General features: G+C 41.3%; 1 protein-coding gene across 1 annotated transcript in view; it reads left to right on the forward strand.

The window, feature by feature from the left end:
- Positions 1-22,065, forward strand: part of MAP3K21 (mitogen-activated protein kinase kinase kinase 21) — a 53,175-nt gene extending 31,110 nt beyond the window's left edge. Inside the window, exons 3-11 of the mRNA XM_065401333.1 lie at positions 713-861; positions 1,684-1,859; positions 8,702-8,942; positions 11,083-11,205; positions 14,649-14,765; positions 15,329-15,479; positions 16,842-16,936; positions 19,519-20,307; positions 21,641-22,065. Of these exons, the coding sequence (XP_065257405.1) occupies positions 713-861; positions 1,684-1,859; positions 8,702-8,942; positions 11,083-11,205; positions 14,649-14,765; positions 15,329-15,479; positions 16,842-16,936; positions 19,519-20,307; positions 21,641-22,065 (2,266 nt within the window). The remainder of the gene's footprint in view (positions 1-712; positions 862-1,683; positions 1,860-8,701; positions 8,943-11,082; positions 11,206-14,648; positions 14,766-15,328; positions 15,480-16,841; positions 16,937-19,518; positions 20,308-21,640) is intronic.
- Positions 22,066-22,433: the final 368 nt, after the last annotated feature.

Here is a 22,433-nt window from a genome sequence, read left to right on the forward strand (position 1 = left end):
GACACACAACCAAGAGAGAGAACTTTTCCCTAAAATTTAGGAAATGTTTCCTCCCTTACTTTTGACAGTAGGCAATATTTTCCCTTGCCCAGCCTGGTGAAAATGAAATTGTCAAGGCTCAATCCTGTTGTACATGTTATGAAAGGGGAAAATGTTAAGGGCTCATTCTGCAGTATGCCGTAGGGATGCAGAAACTTCAGTTCTCAAATGAAGCTGCTTTTAATTCAAAAAACAAAATGGTGTGTCCATTGGGATAAATTGTCCAGGGATCAGTTTGATACTTCATTGTTTTGAAATAGAACTTTTTAGTTTTCATCTGTTCTTTGTGCTTAATCTCATCCTTTTCCATCCTTTTTCCATCAAGGTTTACATGGTGGTGGCATCTGATTAAAAAATTGACTGGAACCAAAGTCTATTTTTAATAGGAGTTTTGTTGTTGTTTTTCTGGCAGCAAAGTGACAGTGATTTAGGTAGGATATGGTTACAATAGCCAGTCCATTTGACTAGCATATCCAGTTTATCTAATTGCTATCAGAGAGAAGATAACAGGTGAGGGGGAATAGTCCCCTGAAGTTTTTGACAAATGATAGCGGAGACAGTCCTCTCTCTGTGGGACTACATACTGGACAGAGTACTAACTTGTTTGTCCCTGAGTAAACCATGTGTCAGTATTCAGAAGATAAACTTAACTATTTAAAAATTTGCTTTATAGTTACGGAGTGTTGCTGTGGGAACTGCTTACAGGAGAAATTCCTTACCGTGGCATTGATGGTCTTGCTGTGGCTTACGGAGTAGCTGTCAATAAGCTTACCTTGCCCATTCCATCCACCTGTCCTGAACCATTTGCTAAACTAATGAAAGGTACCTGTGCTGCTTCTCTCTACTTATCCTGGAAGTAAATGTGTTTTAATAGCTATGCTTTTCTTATGATTTATAATAATTACACAACTCAAACACTTCATTTGGTACTGTGCTAACTCTGTATAAAGTAGTGGTTTTCCCTTTCTTGGCAATCCAGTACTAAGACATTTTAACCCATTTCAGAGTAAGCCATGCAATACTACAATATACCATATTGTTTTTAAAGATGCATCGCCTTAAGCAGTGGTTGAATTATTTCTTCTGTATTCTTTGTATTCTTGTGGTTTGTTTTCTTTTCTTTTATACTTGACTAGCTATAATGTCCGCCAAATATAGAATGCACAAGAAGTAAAATACAAAATCAAGATGACTGAATTCTTGCGGGGAGGGGATATCGCTAGCTGTTACCTCGTAGTCTTTCCAAAGATTCTGTTGGGTTTCTCCCTCCTTCTCCAGTGAGAGATGAGGGACCCTGACAACTGTGCATTAATGCTACAGTGTCCAAATGGAGTTCTTTGAGTTTTTTGATTGACTCAATAAGCTTAACTACTTCGGTGCTGGCAGTTCTGCTGCTTCACATCCTGAAAATAGAGGTTATGTTGGGAAAAAACTGACTTCTCATAACCTTTTAAAAACCTTGATGTACTGTAGGTAAGCATTCTCTATACCAGCAATGATAAAACTAGGCAATTCTCAGGGAGGGGAGTAAGCATTAGAACTTTGAAGTATAAATAACAAATATTTTGAAATTCATGCATTGTGTAAGTAATCCCCCTAAGATTCTGTCAATAGTGGAACTGATGGGATTTTGATGAATTTTAGAATGCTGGGAGCAGGATCCTCATATCCGACCATCGTTTGCCTTAATTCTTGAACAGCTTACTGCCATTGAGGGGGCAGTTATGACTGAGATGCCTCAAGAATCTTTCCACTCCATGCAAGATGACTGGAAATTGGAAATTCAGCAGATATTCAGTGAACTACGGACCAAGGAAAAAGTGAGTGAATTTTTCCATCTGCAAATGCAGTAATTTTAACAAGAAAGTAGGGCAATTGAGGAGCTACTATTTTTTAAAGCAGTAGGTGGGTTTGGAATTCCTGGTAGTATTCCAAAATATTAGAAGTGTGAATTTATTGTAGGGACAGACTTAAGTTTTTTTCATAAGTAAACTCAAAATTAATTTTGAGTTTTAATTGTCCTTGGTGGAAGGTGTGGCCTTCTTAAATTTCATACATTTTTCTCACGCATATTTGAAATTATAATTACTGAAATATGTAAATCTTCTGGAAGAGGTTTGAAGACCTGTTAACTATCACCCAATTCATCTCAAGTTTCAAATACTCCTACTTTCCTTAATTTCAAAAATAAAGTAACTGCATAAGAATGTAATTCTGGAGAGGGAACACTGGCATAATTATGTATTGATGAATGTTCTTTTCTTTTGAAGTCTGCATGCAGCATGGTCAAACAGAGATCTCTGAAAATTTAAGCATGACTTAACTTCTTGCTGGTGTTAGTCATAGTGATTTTATCCCATACAGCAGGACTGCGATGGGCCTTTAGAGAGGTACAAGCCCTCTACTCCCCGCCAAAACCAAATCAAACAAAAATACTCCAGTTTATATGCAGTTATTTTTCTGTACTTTTGAAAGACAGACCCAGACATGTGAAAATGATAATGATTATGCTTTCATTGGTACTAAAAAGTAGATCAGTTTCTGTAACGCACAGGCCCTGAGGGAGTAAGGTTTTTTTAAAGAATACATTTAAATGTTAAATTAAAAAAAAATCAAATGTTCAAAAACAATTGTGGTCTGTCTGGAAGGGAAATCTGGAAGGCATGCAAAGAGTGTAGTGGCTGGTACCCATAAGGGAACATGGTGCCTTCCAGCATTTCGGAACAACAATCAGAGGGATGGGAAAGTAGTTAAGGATTAAAATCCTGATTGGGGGTTGCAAAAAAAAAAAAAAGTCTTAGTCCTCGGTGGATGATGTTCTTCGTTACAGAACTACTACATGGTACAACAAAACATGGCAATGTTTGTAGTCTAACACAGGGGTTCTCAACCTTTTTCTTTCTGAGGTCCTCCCTCCACCCCCCCACATGCTATTAAAACTCCACGGCCCACCTGTGCCACAACTACTGTTTTTCTGCATATCTAGTAGATTAAAAGCCAGGGCCGGTGTTAGGGGTAGCAAGCAGGGCAATTGCCTGGAGCCCCAAGCCACAGGGGGCCCCATGAACCTAAGTTGCTCAGACTCCAGCTTCAGCCCCGCGAGGAGGGGCTCGGGATCCAGCAAGTCTAATAGCCTTGGTCTCTGGTTTATTTTCTTAGACCCCTGGTTGAGATCCGCTGCTCTAAGACTTAATACAGTAATATTAGGGATGTTCCAGTTCAGGCCATAGGACTTTCCTGAATCTGTGCTAGTGATGATGCTTTCGAAATATGGTTGTCCAAGAACTGCTCAGCCTCTCTGAGCAGTATCTCTAATTGTTCTTCCAGTCCAACAGTCTTTTCATGTAGCACAGCCATCAACTTGTACCTCATACACAGGAAGTCCCTTCTGGTTTCAGGCAGAAAAGGAAACCTGGCACATTCATGGCAGGTCGCAACCACTGAGCCATTTCTGGCTGTCACAGTATTGAGTGTAAAACTGCACCTATAAAGACAGCCTCTCATACTCCCTTCAGAACTGCCCAGTTTGCCTACTCAGGAATTCACCTAACAACTGGCTTATATACTAACACTCACTACTCAGCTTCACCCCTTCACTAACAGGGACAGATTATCTACTAAAAGACTTCAAACACTGGGGCTGATGAGAGGCCCGTGGGTCCTAGCCACCTATCGCACTCTGAGACACAAAGAAAACAGTCCTATTTCAATTGACCTGTTCAGGAGTCCATAGCCCAGCTAAACAACTTTCATGGAAAGCAGACAGACAAACTAAACACACTACTCACCAAGTCCCTTTACCTCCAAGCACAGGGTCCGCAAGTATGCCCTCTGAAACTCCCCTGTTTGCCGCTTCTGTTTCCATTTTTTTTTTAAGTGTGGGTGCCAGGACTGGGCCATATTCCATTAATGGCCCCAGTGATGGCCTCAGTTATGCTGTATACAATGGCAATAACACCTTCCTACTTCTATGGTTTGTTCCCTTGTACATCCAAGGATCACAATTTTTTCTTTTAACTACCACGTCACACTGAGAGCTAATGTTCAGAGAATTAGCCCCCATGACCCCCAAGTTCTTTTCTAAGTCACCACTTCCCAAAATATCAGCCCCCCTACACCCCCATTCTCTGTGTGACCTCTGTTCTTGGTCCCTAGATGTGTGTGACTTTGCATTTAGCTGTGTTAAAGTGAACACAGCTTACCAAGAGATCTGGGGTTCTCAGGACAAAATTTTTGGTGGCCTCAGACTGCGACCACCAACTCCTGCTGGTGGCAGCTCTGACAATTTTTCCTAAAATACTTAATTAACTTTAGGAAAAACAAATAAATATGTATGTATGCACATCCAGATCATTGCAATTTATTTATTGCTAGCTAGTAAGTCTGTTATGAAAAGTGATATTAACAAACATACAAGTATCGCTTTTCACAGTGGCCTTACTTAGCCCTGGCAAGCCTGGGGAGAAATTAAGCCCTGGATGGGGGGTCAGGAGGGGCAGTGGGGGCCAGGAGCAATGGGGGGGATTGCTGGGGGGCAGGGGAGGCAGTGGGGGGCTGGAGCCTGAAGCCCCATGGCCGGCAGATGGAGCCCTAAGCTGTGTGGCTGGTACCTGAAGCCCCGCAGCCAGAGCCTGCTGTCCCACTAACCCAGGGCTGAATCCCAAAGCCTTAGCCCTGCCACCTTTGGGAAGATGGGGAACTCGCCTGCTCCTTCAGTGTTGTGTCCCAGCAGTCTTCAGAGAGGGGCAGGCCCAACCCTTGCTGGTGGCCCCAGCAATCAACACTAAGGTGGTGCATCCTGGAGCAACAGGTAGGGGGAATTTTGCCCCCCACCCCATCACAGCCCACGAGGCTGTGGCCGTATTTGAGAAACGCTGATCTAAATCATTCTGTAAAACTCACCTGTCTTTATCATTATTTACCACTCCTCCAGTTTTTGTATTGCCTGCACACTTGATCAATGATCTGAAAGAAAATATAAGACCATTCCTGGTAAAAATGTTGAGGAGCATTACGCCAACTGGAACCCTGCTAGAAATGCCCCCATTGGATGACAGTTCCCCATTTAAAATAATTTTATGTGATCCAGTTATTAGCCAGTTTTTAACCCATTTAATTTGTGCTTTGTTGACCTTGCATAGTGTTAATAGACAAAGCAGACAAAAATGAGGGGGAGAAGTTCCATCATTTTACAGATGGAAAAAGGAGGCAAAGGGGCTAAGGCCATGTCTACACTAGTGAGCTTACAGCGGCACAGATGTACTGATGCAGCTGCACCACTGTACTATTGCTTGTGTAGCTGCTCACCTGTCTACATAATAAAACCACCACCACCACGAGCAGCGGTAGCTATATTGTCAGGAGAAGATCTCCCACTGACATAGCACTGTCCACATCGGCACTTCTGTTGGTGTAACTTTTATGTCACTCGGGTGTATTTTTTCACACCTGTGAGCAACAGAAGTTATACCAACAAAAGTGGTAGTGTGGACAAGCCATTAGTGCTGTATGCAAGGTTATGCAGGAAGTCTTTTAGCAGAGCCAGAAACTGAATCCCGATCTCCTAAATCCCTGTCAGATGCCTTAACCAGAAGACCATCCTCCTCATCAGAATTCATAAATTGTTGCTGCTGGGGTCTTCCGTTGCATGGCTGAACCACATGAAGCACATACAAAAAAAAAAAAAAAACCAAAGTACTTGAAAGTTAGGAGATGCCAATTTTATGGTTTCTCATGCATTCTTAATTCTGCCCCCTTGTCCATCCATTCTGTGCACTGAATGAGGCAGGAGTCTTGAGGAATGAAGTGTATGTGATAATGCACCTGCATAAAGGGGCCAAATTGAGGTTGGACAGGCAACTGTAAATCTACCTTTCAAGTTCTTGACTTTACAACTTGTTTTAACTTAGTTTTTCTTAAAATGTAACTTCCTAGAATTTGATTTTACCATTTTTCTTTAAAAGAAATCTGTATGTTTCTGTAATAAGCCCCACATGCATCACCAATAAGATTTGAACCCTGAACCTTCAGCACTGCAGTGCAGACTTTTCCACTTGTGCTACAGGACTAAATATAGGGCAGAAGGAGAAGACTGTTAACTCAGAGGGTGAAAGAACCCAGCCCAGGCATCCCTGGGAGTTGTGGGAGCTCTGGCCCAATGTAGGGCCCCTGGAATGGCAGTAGAGGGGACGCGAGTATCTGGGTCTGGAATTGGGGTTGTTGTGGGCTGATGCCAGCTCTTCTTCCCACTCTACCCACAGGAGGGACAGGCATTTACAATGCCAAGTGCTTCCATAGGGGGTATGGGTCAGTGAGGCCATGTGCCTGGTTGGGGGTGGGAGAAGGAGCTCTGGCTAGGTTTCTTCTCCCCTTCCTGCCTCGCCACCTCCACTCCAGCAGCCTGTAGGTATTACCAATGCAGTATGTGCTGCTGTTTTGGTGTCATCAGTCAAGGCTTAGGGCTTGTCTACATGAGCAAATTGCACCAATCTAACCGAAGGTGGGAATTTGAACAAATTTTGTTAAACTGGTGCAAACCCCTGTGTGGATGTTCTGTTTAGGTTCAGGAGTGGCTTATTTCAGTTTAACTTAAGATAATTAGGAACAAGATGAGCTTAAATTGAAATAAGAGTGCTCCCGCAGGGGTTTGCACTGGTTTAACGAAATGGATTCAAAAACTAATTCTCTGCAAATTTCTTATGTGGCCAAGGCTGTTGAATGTTAATGTTTCGTTAATTTTGGCATGCTGCCAATGTTTTTGCTGAGAAATGGAAGTGGGAGAAAGGAAGTGATTGGCTTCTAACCGTTTACATCCCAGAAAAAGCTCAAGGGAATTTCACAGGACAAAAAAAAGCCCTTCCCTAGCCAAAGGGGATTCCTTAAGGGCCTGCTGCAAATAATGTAATCAGTTTGTTTTATTTATTATGTATGTTGTGGTAGCACCTAGTTGTGAACTGAGAACAGGGTGCTAGGCACTATACCAGAGGTGGGCAAACTATGGCCCACGGAACCCTCCTGCCCAGCCCCTGAGCTCCTGGCCCCTCCCCTGCTGTTCTCCCTCCCCTGCAGCCTCAGCTCACTGCACCATGGCACAATGCTCTGGGTGGCGGGGCTCTTGCAGAGCTGCGGCCTGACCTGGTGCTCTGTGCTGCATGGTGGTATAGCTGGCTCCAGCCAGGGCGGCGCGGCTGCCTGTCCTGGTGATCTGGGTGGCACGGCTGTAGCACCGCCAGCCACCGGTGCTCCAGGCAGCGCAGTAAGGGGGCAGGGAGCAGGGGTGTGGATAGAGGACAGGGGAGTTCGGGGTGGTGGTCAGGGCCGGGGGTATGGATAGGGGTTGGGGCAGTCAGAGGGCAGGGAACAGGGGGGTTGAATGGGGGTAGGGGTCCCCAGGGAGCAGTCAGGAAGGAGAGGAGGAGTTGGATGGGGCGGCAGGGGGCAGTCAGGGAAAAGGGGGGGTTGAATGGGGACAGGGGTCCCAGGAGGCAGTCAGGAATGAGAGGAGGGGTTGGATGGGGCAGTGGGGGGCAGTCGGGGCAGGAGGTCTGGGGCAGTCAGGGGACAGGGAGGGGCAGATGGGGCAGGGGTCCCGGGGGGGGCATCAGGGAACAGGGGGCGTTGGATGGGGCAGGAGTCCGGGGGGGGCCGTCAGGGGGAGAGAAGCAGGGGGGGTCGGATAGTGGGTGGGGACCAGGCCATACCTGGCTGTTTGGGGAGGCACAGCCTCCCATAACCGGGGCTCCATACAATTTCAGAAACCCGATGTAGCCCTCAGGCCAAAAACTTTGCCCGCCCCTGCACCATACAATCACAGAATAAGAGACACTCGCTTCCCCAAAGAGCTTACAATCTAGGGCACGTCTTCGCTGGCAACGTTAAAGCACTGCAACGGCAGCGCTTTAACGTGGCTTGTGTAGTCGTGACGTAGCGCTGGGAGAGAGCTCTCCCAGTGCTCTAAAAAAAACACCTCCACAAGGGGAATAGCTACCAGCGCTGGTGCACTGTCTACGCTGGCATTTTACAGCGCTGAAACTTGCATCGCTCAGGGGGGTGTTTTTTCACACCCCCGAGCGAGAAAGTTGCAGCACTGTGAAGTGCCAGTGTAGACAAGCCCTAAATGGAAGATATAGTCTGGTCCAAGCATTTTTTCATGATCACCAACAGCATGATTGTAAATGCTGGGGTCCCAGTGTATGGTGGTATTGATGATAGTGCTAATACTACCCCAGCTTAAATAAACTGTGATTGCAAATAGATGCCTGAAATAAATTTCTGTATACACTGCTACCTCGATATAATGCGACCCGATATAACACGAATTCGGATATAACGCGGTAAAGCAGTGCTCCGGGGGGGGGGGTTCCCCGCCGGAGAATCAAAGCAAGTTCGATATAAAGCGGTTTCACCTATAACGCGGTAAGATTTTTTTTGGCTCCCGAGGACAGCGTTGTATCGAGATAGAGGTGTACTTGCTTGCCTACAGAAAGAGCTGTCTTCTGAAGACCTGAATAGCTGTGAATATAATGCATATTTGTATTATGTGTACACAGTGTATCAAGAAAATTCATTAAGGATATATAATTTAGTGCTATGTTTTAAATAGACTAATAGCAGAAAGAATTGTATTGTGATTTACCTATATCTATGTAAATCTCATTCTCAGGAGCTGCGATCACGGGAAGAAGAGCTGACAAGGGCTGCTCTTCAGCAGAAATCTCAGGAAGAATTACTAAAGCGACGTGAGCAGCAGTTAGCGGAACGCGAGATTGATGTACTGGAGCGTGAGCTGAATATTTTGATATTCCAGTTAAATCAAGAGAAGCCCAATGTGAAGAAGAGGAAGGGAAAGTTTAAAAGGAGCCGGTTAAAACTTAAAGATGGACATAGAATTAGTTTGCCTTCAGGTTTGAAATTTTTCTCCTCCTGTACAAAATCTTCCTTTCACAATTAAATATTCAGGTTAAAGTTCCCTGTCTGAAACGTTTAGATATTGTATGTTACCCTGAAGATGCCTAATTCCAACAGCATGGTCTCTGATCTTTTAGGCAAAAAGTGTATGCAATGGCTATTGATAGATTTTTTTTTTTCTTTTAAACGGCCTTTAAGGGATAAAATCAGAACTCTCAAGTGTACCAGAGTTTGCAAAATGTTTCTCATTTCAGTTGAATAAAGTTTAGGGAGAGACTCTTCCCCTCCAAAAACATCTTGTATCCTAGAGGAAGCTGCACTGAATTGGAGCCAGCGGATCATGAGATCTGGCCTAACCTCCAGTAACTAGTGTTTATATTTCTGTGCACTTCTGTCCCTTTGCTGCCGCCAATGCCTACCTCCATCCTACGTAGCAGTCAAGTTTTAGGACCACACACCCTGGATTTTACAGATGAGTTAAAAGAAGGTCCCCCATACCAGGCTGGGAGTAGAGCCCATGTCTCATTCACTCTGCCGAATTGTGTCTCAGAATGAATGGGCCAGTTGTACGTGCTTTAGCTATCCAGTTTCTAACCGTTAGACAACACTCTCCTCCCAGAGCCAGGAATAGAACCCAGGAGTTGTGATCTTCAGTATTCTGCTTTGTCTAGCATACAGCTGTTGTGTAACCTATTAACAAAGCGTCATGTCCCCCTCATGGCTGGTCCATGTAAATAACAGAGGTCTGTGGTGGGGATGAGAAGGGCCACAATTCAAACCCCACAAATGACCCATGTAGGAGGGCTTCATGTTTTCCACTTGATAGATTCTCCCCCACCAATTTTAAAAAAAAAACCCACACGTTATTTAATTCAGTGAGGAAACATCCTTTAAAGCAAGTTTCGTAGTTAAAAAATATGGTGCACACATAGCCAAGCTTGCAGTTGAGAGGTGTGGATAAAACTTATTTTTTTACCCTATTCAATTAATTACTTGAATGTTGCCAAAACTTGTGAACATAGCAATGGTCATCTTTCCCAAATTGTGAGAAACAAATTTGAATCAGTCCCCCTTCCAGAAAGGTCAGTTGGCATAAACTTATTTCAGTATTTAAAAGTATTGGAACTATGCAGTTGATGTAAGGTTTTGTAGAAGGCAAAAGAAAAAGCGACAACTAGGTTGAATGCAGTATTGTAGATAACTAATTTTCTTAACCTGCTGCCTTGTTGACCACACTTATCTCAGAGTGTTTGGCTTGTAAGCACAGTGAGCAGAAAAAACAGAGCAGAGTTGGTGTGGGGTGTGTGTGCACGTGCTGTGTGTAAAAATGTGGTAATAGCTAAAGAAGATGTCACTTCAGGGTCTGTTTTCAGGCTTCATGGGCATGTAGCAAAAGGTGACGATCATGGCATCTAAACCCCCAATGGATATATCATCTTGCTGGTTTATCAAGTTATTGTTTCTACAGGAGTCAATGGCAAAATATCTATTCACTAATGGCATTGTACTAATGGTGTCACTAGATGGCACTGTAGACTTCACAGGACTGTGGAAAGACATTGTTCGTGATAGTAGAATCCTACCATTGATTGCTGCATGTTTTCATGTGTGTGAATTAAGTATTTGTAAGGGTGCCAGATGGACAGTCCCAGAGACTGGAGTCCTAAGACTATTCCCGTAATAGATGCAGCACATCCAGCACCAATACAGCCTTCACCACAATGCCCTGCCAATATGTCTCAACTGTGACCTATAAAGAGCATTCTGAAACCAAACAAAATGGCTGTTTAACTTTTTGAATCTACTAAGCACCAGCAAGGCTGCAGATTGGCTTGTAATGTTGACATTTCTTAGTTCAGCTCCCATTGAACCACCAAACTAATTTCACATGACTGCCAAAAGCCCATTAAATGGTTAGAGTGAAGCTGTAAAATTCTACTGACATGACTCGAAGTTCAAACCAATAATTGTACCAGTAGGCTTAGAATTTTTCTATGTTACAATAGAAATCTTATCTAATGAAATTCACTTACATAAATATAAATTTCATTATGGTTAATGCTGAAAAAATACAACAATGTAATCTTTCTTTATTTAGACAGTGAAATTTACCTAGTGTTGCTTTCTTCACAACAGATTTCCAGCACAAAATAACAGTGCAAGCTTCCCCTAATTTGGATAAACGAAGAAGCTTAAACAGTAACAGCTCTAGTCCACCAAATAGCCCCACAATAATTCCTCGTCTTCGAGCTATACAGCGTAAGTTTTCATCACCATTTCAATTTATTCTTTTAACCATTATGAACACACTCATTTTATATGGGTACACTGCAATACAGTGGAAGGAATACGTTACATGTGGATGTAAAGAAAATGAATGTGATTGGGCCCCTAGATGTTCGGTGAACAATAAGCTGCATGAATTGGTAAAGAGAAAATCTTGCTAGAATGACTGTTTTTAGTGAGTATTTCAAAATTAGTAGCTGAAGGGAATTCAGCAAATTGTAACTTATCTGGATTTTAGTAAAACGTTGAATTGTTTCAGGACATTGTACTTGAAAAAATATAATCTGGTTTGGATGAAGTACTGAAGGATCATAAACAAAGGGCTAATGATAAATGGCAAAGTATCATGTGAAAGGGGCCTGCTGCCAAATAGAATGATAGGAAATCAGCTGTCCTTGGACCAGAGCTGCCAACCAAGCACAGGAGCATAATGTCCAAAGACACCGGGAATAATGCAGCCTAATATGTCCAGAAGGACAAAAACACCAATTGGCGGGGAGCGGGGAAGAAGGGGAACCAAGCACATGGGAAGCAGGGGAGGGAGGAAGAGAACAGATGGGGGAGGAGATAAGTGCCTTTTTCTTTTTTGAAAATCACACACTTATTAAATACCTAAATGCTGTTTTTTGTAAGCAACTCCTGGGATTCCTGTAGGGAAGTTGTCTGTATAAATGGCAGTATGAGGTAGCAATTATGAATGGGAGGGGAACTGGTCCACGAGACGCTCAAGATGTTATGCTCACTATCGATTTTTGAGAACACAATATCTAGAGATAGAAAAGATCTTTTAATATATATAAGTCATGGCTTGATTTTAATATTGTCTGGCCTTGCGTACAAAGCAGGCTGACCAACTGCCCGTGGCCATAATGGAACACCACATGGGATGAACAGTAAAGCAAAATCTGTTTGTTTAATCAGGGTCATTTCCCAAGAGATAAACATGTCATGTAGCGTCCATCCCAACAAATCAGCAATGAACCCAGGGCCAATTTTTAGTGCCGAAGTAATCTAGAATCTAGGTCATCTTTTGCTTCTGAATGGTACAGTCTTCTCTCTTACCCACACCAGATCCTCTGAGGAGAAAGATCCCAGTCTTTTCTCTGGTGCTTAATCAGAAGTATATGGCTCGCTTTCCTGGCTATTCCCTTCGGGGGATCAGGTCTTCTCTGGTTGCCTTTGGATCTTGGGACCTAGCTGCCTGGGCTCCCTCTAATCTTGGGTAGAAATAGGCTCTTTCCCTCTGGGTGAGCATCACCGTCTTAAGCCTGCCCTCATCATTATCTCTTCTTCACAGGGGCGGCTCCAGGCACCAGCGCTCCAAGCATGTGCCTGGGGCGGGAAGCCGCGGTGGGCGCCCTGCCAGTCCCTGCGAGGGTGGCAGTCAGGCAGCCTTCGGCAGCTTGCCTGCGGGAGGTCCGCCGGTCCTACGGATTTGGCGGCAATTCGGCGGCGGGTACGCCAAATCCGCGGGACCGGCGGACCTCCCGCAGGCGTGCCACCGAATCCACGGGACCGGGGACCTCCCGCAGGCATGCCACCGAAGGCAGCCTGACTGCCGTGCTTGGGGCGACAAAAAAGCTAGAGCCACCTCTGCTTCTTCATAGTCACTAGTTATAGCTGGAGGGCTGTCTTTACTAGAATGACCAGCTAAGCATTTGTTGGGTGTAGCTGATCTACTTCCATAGACTCTGAGCACTCTGTTACCTCATACCTGGTTGGGACAGGAAGGGGTTAGGTATAACCTGTCTATTTATCTTAGTCTCAAGATTGCTTGAAAAAAGCAGCAAGAGAAAATTGTGGGGTTTGTCTTCTCAAAATTGGTATAAGAAGTGTGGTTGATGTTCCCTTTTTTACTACAGCCTGAAGAGAAATTAGTTTTTATTAAATCTACCTTGTTTGCATGTGAAATTTGAAGTGCTGCCATGTCTGTTTAGGTTTAATCTGTTCTCAACTTCACAACAACACTTTCAGCTTAATACCCACTCTGGCAAAGTGTATCGTGAATTTAAGTTGACCTTCCCAAGTTATAAAGGACTTCTATCACTTGACAGCTAAAATGAAACAAAACAGATTCCATAAGATGTTTTTGGAATTCATACTCCCTGTAATTGTGGGTGAAATCACAATTACCTGTCCCAATCACGCTTATTGCATACCATCTTTTATATATTCTGCTAATCTTTTTAATATTTTTTGGTAGGGCAAAACATTTTTTTTCTAATGGTATGTCTCATAAAACCAAAATCTTGAAATAAGATTGCTGTTTAATTTTTGATGTCTATGGCACTCAACATAGAAATGAAATAAAAATTTCAGGTATTAGCCCAGCTCTAGAATCTTGAGGATTTTTTTAAAAGGCAGAAAATAATTTGCATTTGTACCCATTCTAACTCCCACAGTCATAGGCCCCTGTCCTTCAAGGAGATCCACCAGTGCAGACCCATATGCCTGTGTGGAGTTCAATTGGTGGGTCTAACTGAGCAAATGTTTCCCGTTGTAGGACCATAAAAATTACTGTATTAAACAGAGTCTCCCTCAAATGGAATACTTTCTAATTTTGAGTTTGGATTCCCAAGCTTCTAGCCAAAGCTCTCAGATCTTTTGAATATATCTGGCTGAAGCAACTTAATTTCCGCATTCCTGTGTAATTCCCTTTCTACCTATGTAAAATACCTTCCTCCAGTGCTATTTAATCTTGATTAAACTTCAGATCTCTCTTGTTTAGAGAAGATTTATTCAAGTGTGTGCTTTGAGCAAGAGTATCTAACAATTGCTTATTTGATCACACCTCTTTTGTTCATAAATATTTCAAGTTTCCAAATCTAAATTTCCTAAACATGAAAAAGAAACCCTAGCTAATTGTAAAGAAAATTTAGTCATACGTTTTGAATTCAGCTATTTCTGAACACTAATTTAAAAAAAAAAAACAGTAGGTTGTAAGTAGTCTCCAGAGAACCCTGAAAACTCAGTTGTAATATCTTGGCAAAGACATGCATCTGTGCTGCAGAGCAAGTTAAATTGGTGTAAGAGATGGGGGAGGAGTGAGAAATAGGTGAATTATAAACCTTCTAAACTTTTACCTTGTTAAAGACAGTCTGTCATGGCAAAAGTTGTTGTGCTATGTCAATACTATCATCTTGGTTGTGAGCATGTTGACAATTTACTTTTCTAGTTATCAACCTGAGGCTGATCTGACACAAGAATTTATTTAACTGATTCATATTCACAGACTTTGGGGCCAATTACTGTCTACTCCTCCTGTGACTGCTTAGTGCTTCCCAGGAGGCATTTTACACCTTTTGGATCTGGGTTTCTGGTTCTAGAGCTAAAAGTATAAGGAAGAATCGGTCCCTCTTTTGCAAATAAAGTAAAATTACTAAGATCTCTACTGCATTCTCTTAATTTTTCCTCAGTGATTTCCAAAGCAGACACAAATACAGCCAATGGCCGAAGAAACAGTGTATATGTGTACCAGCAAGATGTAGATATCACAAGTGAATATGAACTTTCCGGTGGGGTTATGAAAAAAGGCAAGATCCAAATAAATTGTAAAGGGTGTTGGTTGTATTAACTCTGTAGCTGAACTTGTATTAAGTGACAGACTGAGCACTTAAACAGAAAATATCTATTATAAAATATTTGTTTTGGGTTAATGAAAAACAAAATCACAGTAATTGGTCATAACTGAGATATTCTAATTAATTTGATATCATTGCATCAAAAAAAAGTTCTACTGAACAAAATATTAACTGGTAACTGCTCAGTTTGCCTCACGTACATGAATTACCTAAATGTAAGGTACTGAGTTTTAAGAAGCATGAAAAATAAGATCTTTCTTGCTGCTTTATCTTTAATTTTCACCTTTCTTGTCAGTTTGCAAATTGTTCCTTGCTTGCTTATCGTTTTGATCAATGCAGTTTGTATTTTGCCATCAGTGGGGGGGGAAAATCTTCTCAATTTTTAAGTTGCACCTTTTTGATTTTGCTATTGTGATGCAGTTTTAGTGGAGAAGGCTGCTTTGCTAAAATCCAAATTCTTTCAGTGGCTGTAATAGTCCTTCTAATGAACACTAAACTACTGTACCTGTCTCTAGTAACCTCAGATGAAAGCAACAGAACCTGGGGAAGAAGCACAGCTTGTCACCAAGAAGAATTTGAAGACGTGAAGAAAAGCTTTAAAAAGAAAGGCTGCACATGGGGACCAAGCTCAGTTCAAACAAAGGAGCGTGCAGATTGTAAGGAGAGGTATGACAGCTGTATTTTATATTCACTTAACATGAGGACAGATATTTTGATGACTAGATTGGAAGCCAAATTTGGGAGCACAGTTCTGCAACCCTTATTTAGCTAGGTAGTTTTTAGCTAGAATTCCTCAGACCCTCATTTTATTAATCTGGGAATTTTCTGGTGGTCATAAATGGGATTCATGCAGACAAAGACTCAAAGATGCTAGAACAGTTACTTACCTTACAGTCCATGATTCTTTGAGATGTTTTGTTGATTCTTTGATCTGGCTTCAATGACCCACCCTCCCACCCCACACCTTCGGAGTCAGGCTCTACTGGGATTCTGAAATAGTGAGGAAACGGAGAGGCAGTCGAGGGCACTATGCCTGTACCTGTTGCAGCAGTGAATTCCAGCCTGTCTAGATGCTGGGTAAAGGAAGTATTTCCTTTTTACTACTTTGAAAGGCAATACATTTTTAGAATTTTGTGTCCTTTTGTTGTAAAGTGTTGAAATCAGCTGTCTGACTTTTCACTAGTACTATTAATTATTTTTTTATAAATCACTCAAGATCCTTCTTCTTATCTCCTTTCCAGGGTATATTTCTTTGTCTATTAAGTGTCCATCAACTGGAATGGGCACTTCCATGATTGTTAAACATACAATATCAATATAAAATAATACGTCTATGTTAAATGCAGCCAGGGGTGAAAGTAACTTAAAGGGCTTACCAGTACGCAGGGCTGGGGTCCTGCGCAGGGGGGCGGGGCCATTAAATCCCCCGGGCCCTTTAAATCTCAATTTAAAGGGCGCAGGGCTCTAGCTGCGGTAGCGGTAGCTGGGAGCCACAGGCCCTTTAAATCACCCCATGGTAGTGGTAGCTGAAGCTGGGACTCCGGGGCTCTGGCGGCAATTTAAGGGGCCCGGGGCTCCGGCTGCTGCCTGGAGCCCAGGGCCCTTTTAAATTGTCGGCCTGGAGAAGCTGCCCCCTGCCAGTACGGTCGGCTGTGTACCAGTTCTTGCCGGTACGCCATACCGTACCGGCTTACTTTCAGCTCTGAATGCAGCTTCCTCTTTTGTGCTTGCTCTTTGATCTTGCCCAGTTCTCTTTTACAAAAGTTTGTGTTTTAAAGAATTTTATAAACCCCCATCAAACAAGTTTTAGACCTTGTACTATACGCAAACTTCCTAGCCACTGTCGCTTTTACTGTTGTAGCAATTTGTATGTTACATGTTTAAACATGCACAAGAAAAGAAATTCTATAGAATAGATAGCTTCTAGTTATTCATTCTTTTTCTTTTTAAACCTATATTAGTTCTCATTAAAAAAGTTATAGAAACATGCTGTTCTGTACAGTGTCTGAAGAATCATTCTGATTTCAGAATAAGACCTCTCTCAGATGGCAACAATCCTTGGTCAACTATTTTAATGAAAAGTCAGAAAGGTGTTCCATTAGCCTCCCTGTTTGTGGACCAAGGTAAGAGTTGTTTATCAATTTATGGAAATTGCCATAAAATTATATGAATTAAGGCACCACTTCCTATGCACATGCTATACTTTAAGCACATAAATAGTCCATTGAACTATTCCTGTATATAAATGTAAGGCACATATTTAGATGCCAATTCTGCAAAGTCTTAATTTTTTTTATCAGTAATCATTGTCTGTCTTGACCACTTGCCCTGGAAGTGTAGTTCTTGGTTTGTGTTGAGAAATCCATAAAGTTCCATAGTATCACCATTTCTAGAACCACCAATTGTTTTTCATTTACCAGTCCTGATGTTTTAGTTGCATAGAACTATAGAATTGAGTTTTAGTAAAAGCTCCTTAGTTAGGGTTGTAACACCGATTCCATCCTTGGACCAGTTTTGAAAATCTTCCATCCAATATCAGCAATAAATCTCCCTTTCATTTTGAAATTTGTATGCCTAGTCTTAGACCAGAAGAAATGTATTTTTAGAAAGCTTGTAATCAGGCCAGGAATCTTAAAATTATGGGACTTACAAATATACAATTTTTTTTCTACTTTTTTGGAGAAACCTCTGGCCATTCTTCACTCACATCTCAAAAAATTTATTGAAAAGACATATTTTACTCATTGATCCTTAATAAAGCTATTGCATAAGCCTAGATTTCTTTCCAGAGTCCCTCTTGCTACTCAGATTTCTCCACAATAATAATAATATAATCTCTGTTCAATATTTTGCAGAGCTTTGAAGTATGCTTCAGCTACAGATCTCTCAAGTGCATAAAAACACAGAAAACTTTAGGTGCTACAATCCTTATGTTTCCTGATTTATTGATTAGAAGCTTGCATTGTCTACAGGCGTTGCATAGAGAATGCCCAAGTTTTGCCGGCACAGCCTGATCTGTATCTGTTCCACACGCACAGTTCATGATCTATTATGGCCATGAGCATGTAGACTTTTTGGCCAACTTCCAGTTTTAATTTGAAGGTTTTTGTTTTTACTAACTAAGATACCTCAGGTTAAAAATATCAGCAACACAGAAGGAATCTTGAAAATATTTTATGAAATCTAGTAAATTTGATCATTTAATAAAAGGGAAGTTAGATTTATGTGTCTTGTTTCTATTTTTAGAATTTGCACTCCATTTGAACAATGAAAACAGCTTCATTTTCTGTTTCTCATGCACTGGCATAATGTTGGAATGTAGTTAGCTAACTTTGCAAAGAAATATTTATATCAAACAAAACAATTTTCTTGGTATTTTAAAAAGCCCAAGAACCATATTTATCATCATCATCTTTTCAGATTTTTTTAAAATAAGATAAAATTGAGGACTGAGATACTTCCAAGGCTCCCCTTAAAAACAAACAAAAAATCCCTTTCTTTTAATTTATTTTGAAATTTTTAGAAAAATGTAGGCCATTCGGGCAAAACATCAAAGTTGTTGGGAGCAGAGTAGGGAAGGGAGGGGATGGAACTCAGCTGCAAAACATTATAATTATGCTTGACTATCTAAGACAGGACATTCAGTAGTTGAGATTGAAATAGTAATTTGAACGGTCAGTGTTTACTGTCGACTGTCTCTCATTCTACCCTACTGTACAGAATAACAGTTCATGTACTTGAACTGTGACTCCTCCCATACAGTTACCACCAAATAGAGAAAAGACCCAGTCTCTTATTTTATACACTTGCCTTCTAAAGAGTCCAGTACACATTCTGCAGCCATCACTTGCCTTCATTTGTTATTCCACTGTGAGCCAAAGAACTAAAACTTCCATGTTCATTTTCATCATACAGACTGGAAATATCAAACTTATTCATAGTGGACCTAATAGCCCATTGAACTCAATGGAAATACTCCCATTGACTTCATACAAGTTTTGATTCAGAGCCAACTGAACAGGTCATACACCACAGCCTTCAGACACTGCACACTGTGTGTGTGTGTGTGTGTGTGTGTGTGTGTGTGTGTGTGTGTGTGTGTGTGTAAAAATCATGTATACTACTCACAATAATCTATTCACAGAAATATGCTGCAATTTAAGTTCTTCAGCACAAAAGGAAAATGGAAGTAGCAAAATATATGTATTTATAGTCTTGGAAAAAAGTATTTATAGTCCACCCAGTATTAGCTGTGTGATGAGTAGAGATACAGAGGCAGTTTGGTGTTTAGAGTTTCACAAGTAAGGGTCAGTTTTTTAGAGTTTTTTCAAATTTAACTAACAATATGTAGCTAGTTTTATAATTATCATGGGAAAATGCTGCTATTTGAATTTACATTTTGAAAATAGTGTATTTGTTGGAAAATTGCTTTTATTGTTTTGACTACTAGAGATTTCTTTGATATTTATCACAAAGAATATGGAAAGATTTTGATTTGAGGAAATTTTGAATCTGACTTAATGGTTATCCCTGTGTGTTCCTCTGAGTCTCCAAAAAGTGTGTATATGGGGGACACAGAATATCTCAGTGTATGTATGTGTGTATATATTTAATAATGAGGAATCCTAAGGTACATGTACGAGTTTGCCAGAAAAAGGTGTCTTATTGCAATATGTAAGTACCTTCCAATATTTTTACATTATAGATGTTTGTACAGAGCAGAGACTTTTCCCTGAAGGCTTGGATGCAAAAAGACCAAAGCAAATGAAGTTGCCAAATCAGGCTTATATTGATCTACCTCTTTGGAAGGATGATCAGGGAGAAAACACTATAGAACATGAAAGCTTTGAAGAAGGAACCTCTGCTAGTTCTGCAAATAGTACTCCACAAATGACTCCTACAAACAGTCTCAATAGAACACTGCAGAAAAAGAAAACTGACTCTATATTGTATGGATGTGCTGTTCTCCTTGCATCTGTAGCTTTGGGCTTGGATATTAGAGAGCTAAACAAATCACAGGTTCCAGACGAACTGTTGCCAAAGGAGGAGAAGAAGAAGCGGGACGGAATATTTCAGCGTGCTTCAAAGTTTCGCAGGAGTGCAAGTCCTACAAGATTGCAGTCCAAAAAAGAGGAAACCCATATTCCATCTCTAAGTCCATCTGCAAATACTGTGAATCTTCTCTCTATGCCTTCCCTTTCCACCAAATGCTTGCTTCAGTCTGACAGTGAAGATGCGTTTGTAAGCATCACTCCCAGTGATTGTGACACAGGCATGCCCATTGAGGCCTTTTCATCTGAAACGTCGGCAACTAAGACGGGGGAACAAAGGGTAAAGCCGGTGCTTGACACTGATCCTGCGATGTTAAAGAATCAGTCTCCTATTCTTCCTCTGAAACAAGAATCTGAAAAAGTGCCAGATGACTCTTCATCAAAATTGAGACAATTGGGTCACAGACGAACCATGTCAGATGGAAATACTTTCCAGACTACATGTGGGTAACACAGAATATCAGAGAGATATAGCGGGTCTATAGTGCATAAACAAAATTGAAAATCTCATGGAATTATAACTTACTGAATATATTTTCAATAACTAATTATCAAGAATAGTATCTTACTACAGTGTGTGGGGAGGACAGGTGTTTCATTTGAAGTACAATATAAATTCCACTAATGACAGCAAAATAGCTTCACCTAAGGATTTAGTGGAAGTCTGTGGGGACCTGCTGCCTGGTAGGATGCACCAAAATCAGTGTTGCCAGTGGAATTACCAAAATTGGTGCTGAGGATTCCATTCAGGTGGTTTTACTATATTGTAGTTCTTAAAGCAAAACTGCATTGCCAAGTACAATGGGAAATGTTGGTATTTCTATAAAGGTTGTAGCAGCAGAGCTTCAAGAGGCTGAAAGAAATGCTGAAATTGTAGCTTGGCAATTGTTCAACTGAGACTAATTCATTAGTGTCATTTTAGTGATGTCCATTTATTAACTCATAGCAAAACTGGTTTAATAAGTTTTACTTCCCTGACTGGCACAGGAGTCCTACCACACAATGAACATTTAGTGAGCTATTGTTAAGACATATCCAAACTGAAAACACTTGTCCTCTAATCTACTGGTATCCAGTAGAAATGTTGAGTTTTGTATTCACTATTAATACTAGCATTGTCCTATGTAATTTGAAGAGCATCTTTTGCAACACAATATTGCTCTTCAATATGATTTTGGGTTTAAATTCCTTAAATTAATTTGTTTTTCCCCTTAATAATTGAGGGTTTCCAATTTGAGTGTCTTTAAATGATTTGGCAAAACTTGACAAACTTCTCGGCTTTATTTCATCCTGCTATTGAGCTGATTGAATTCTGCTGACTGATGAGAAGTAGGCTCCCTTAGCCTCCAACACAGGAACGGTTCAGAGAAATTCTGTGTGTGTTGAGTGACTGTGTCAGACCATTATCTGATGCTGCCATTCATTTATGGGGCATCACTAATTCCCACCAGCCTGTGTAGCTTTTTTGTAGTAGTAGTAGTTCAGGTAGTACCACTAAAGTTGCTGTCAGTGGTACACCTCTACCCCGACATAATGCTGTCCTCGGGAGCCAAAAAATCTTACCGCGTTATAGGTGAAACCGCGTTATATCGAACTTGCTTTGATCCGCCGGAGTGCGCAGCCTCTCCTCCCCCTCTCTTCCCCCCCCCCCCCGAGCGCTGCTTTACTGCATTATATCCGAATTCGTGTTATATCGGGGTAGAGGTGTATGTGCTTTTCCAAATGTCAAAAGTAGAAGTGATCATCTAATATTGTCTTGTCTTCTCCTCCATCTAGCTAATGGAATCACTTCACCTAACGGAGTCTCTATGTTGCCAGTTCTTACAGTTTCTGGGATTCTGCAATCTACATCTGTTCAGCAAAGAAGCATGCACCATGACCCGTCACCTGAAAAGCAAAGAGCTGTCAATATTATATCAAGGCCTCGACCTTCTTCTCTAAGAAGCAGAATAGATCCATGGCAAGTTCTTCCACAAAGTATAAAGCCAGACTCTACAGAAGTGGACTATTTAGAGAGTTATGTAGGTCCCAATGTTAACTTTGTACCAGATACTGAGGCGAGAACTAAATCCCACATTCCCTCATTACTTGATATTGATGTGGAAGGTCAAAACAGAGACTGCACAGTGCCTTTGTGTAGAATGAAGAACAAAACTTGTCGGCCATCTATATATGAACTGGAGAGAGAATTTTTGTCTTAAGTGCCTGGCATTTTTAAAGTATTTCCTTTTTTAAGGAGAAGAAAAAAATTTAAATTCTTTTGTACATCTAATATTTCATGCTACTGTTTTCTAAAATACTGTGGCCAATACTACCAAAATTTTTGTAATGGGCAGCTAATTTTGTACAATGTATAACAAGGGGCCTATCTTGAATTTTTACTGGAATCCCATCTAGTAACCTTAAAAGCACAATGCTGGACAACAGTATTCTGGACATACATCTCTAAGCACAGTTTGAATTGCTAAATTAACTTGTCCAATTACCTCCCACAAAATCTCACCTTTTCTCTGCTAGAGCTCTTGCTTTTTGGTGTGTTTTTTTTGTTTGTTTGTTTTCTCTCACACAT

This window comes from Emys orbicularis, chromosome 3, assembly GCF_028017835.1.
Source record: "Emys orbicularis isolate rEmyOrb1 chromosome 3, rEmyOrb1.hap1, whole genome shotgun sequence".
Taxonomy (NCBI): Eukaryota; Metazoa; Chordata; order Testudines; family Emydidae; genus Emys; species Emys orbicularis.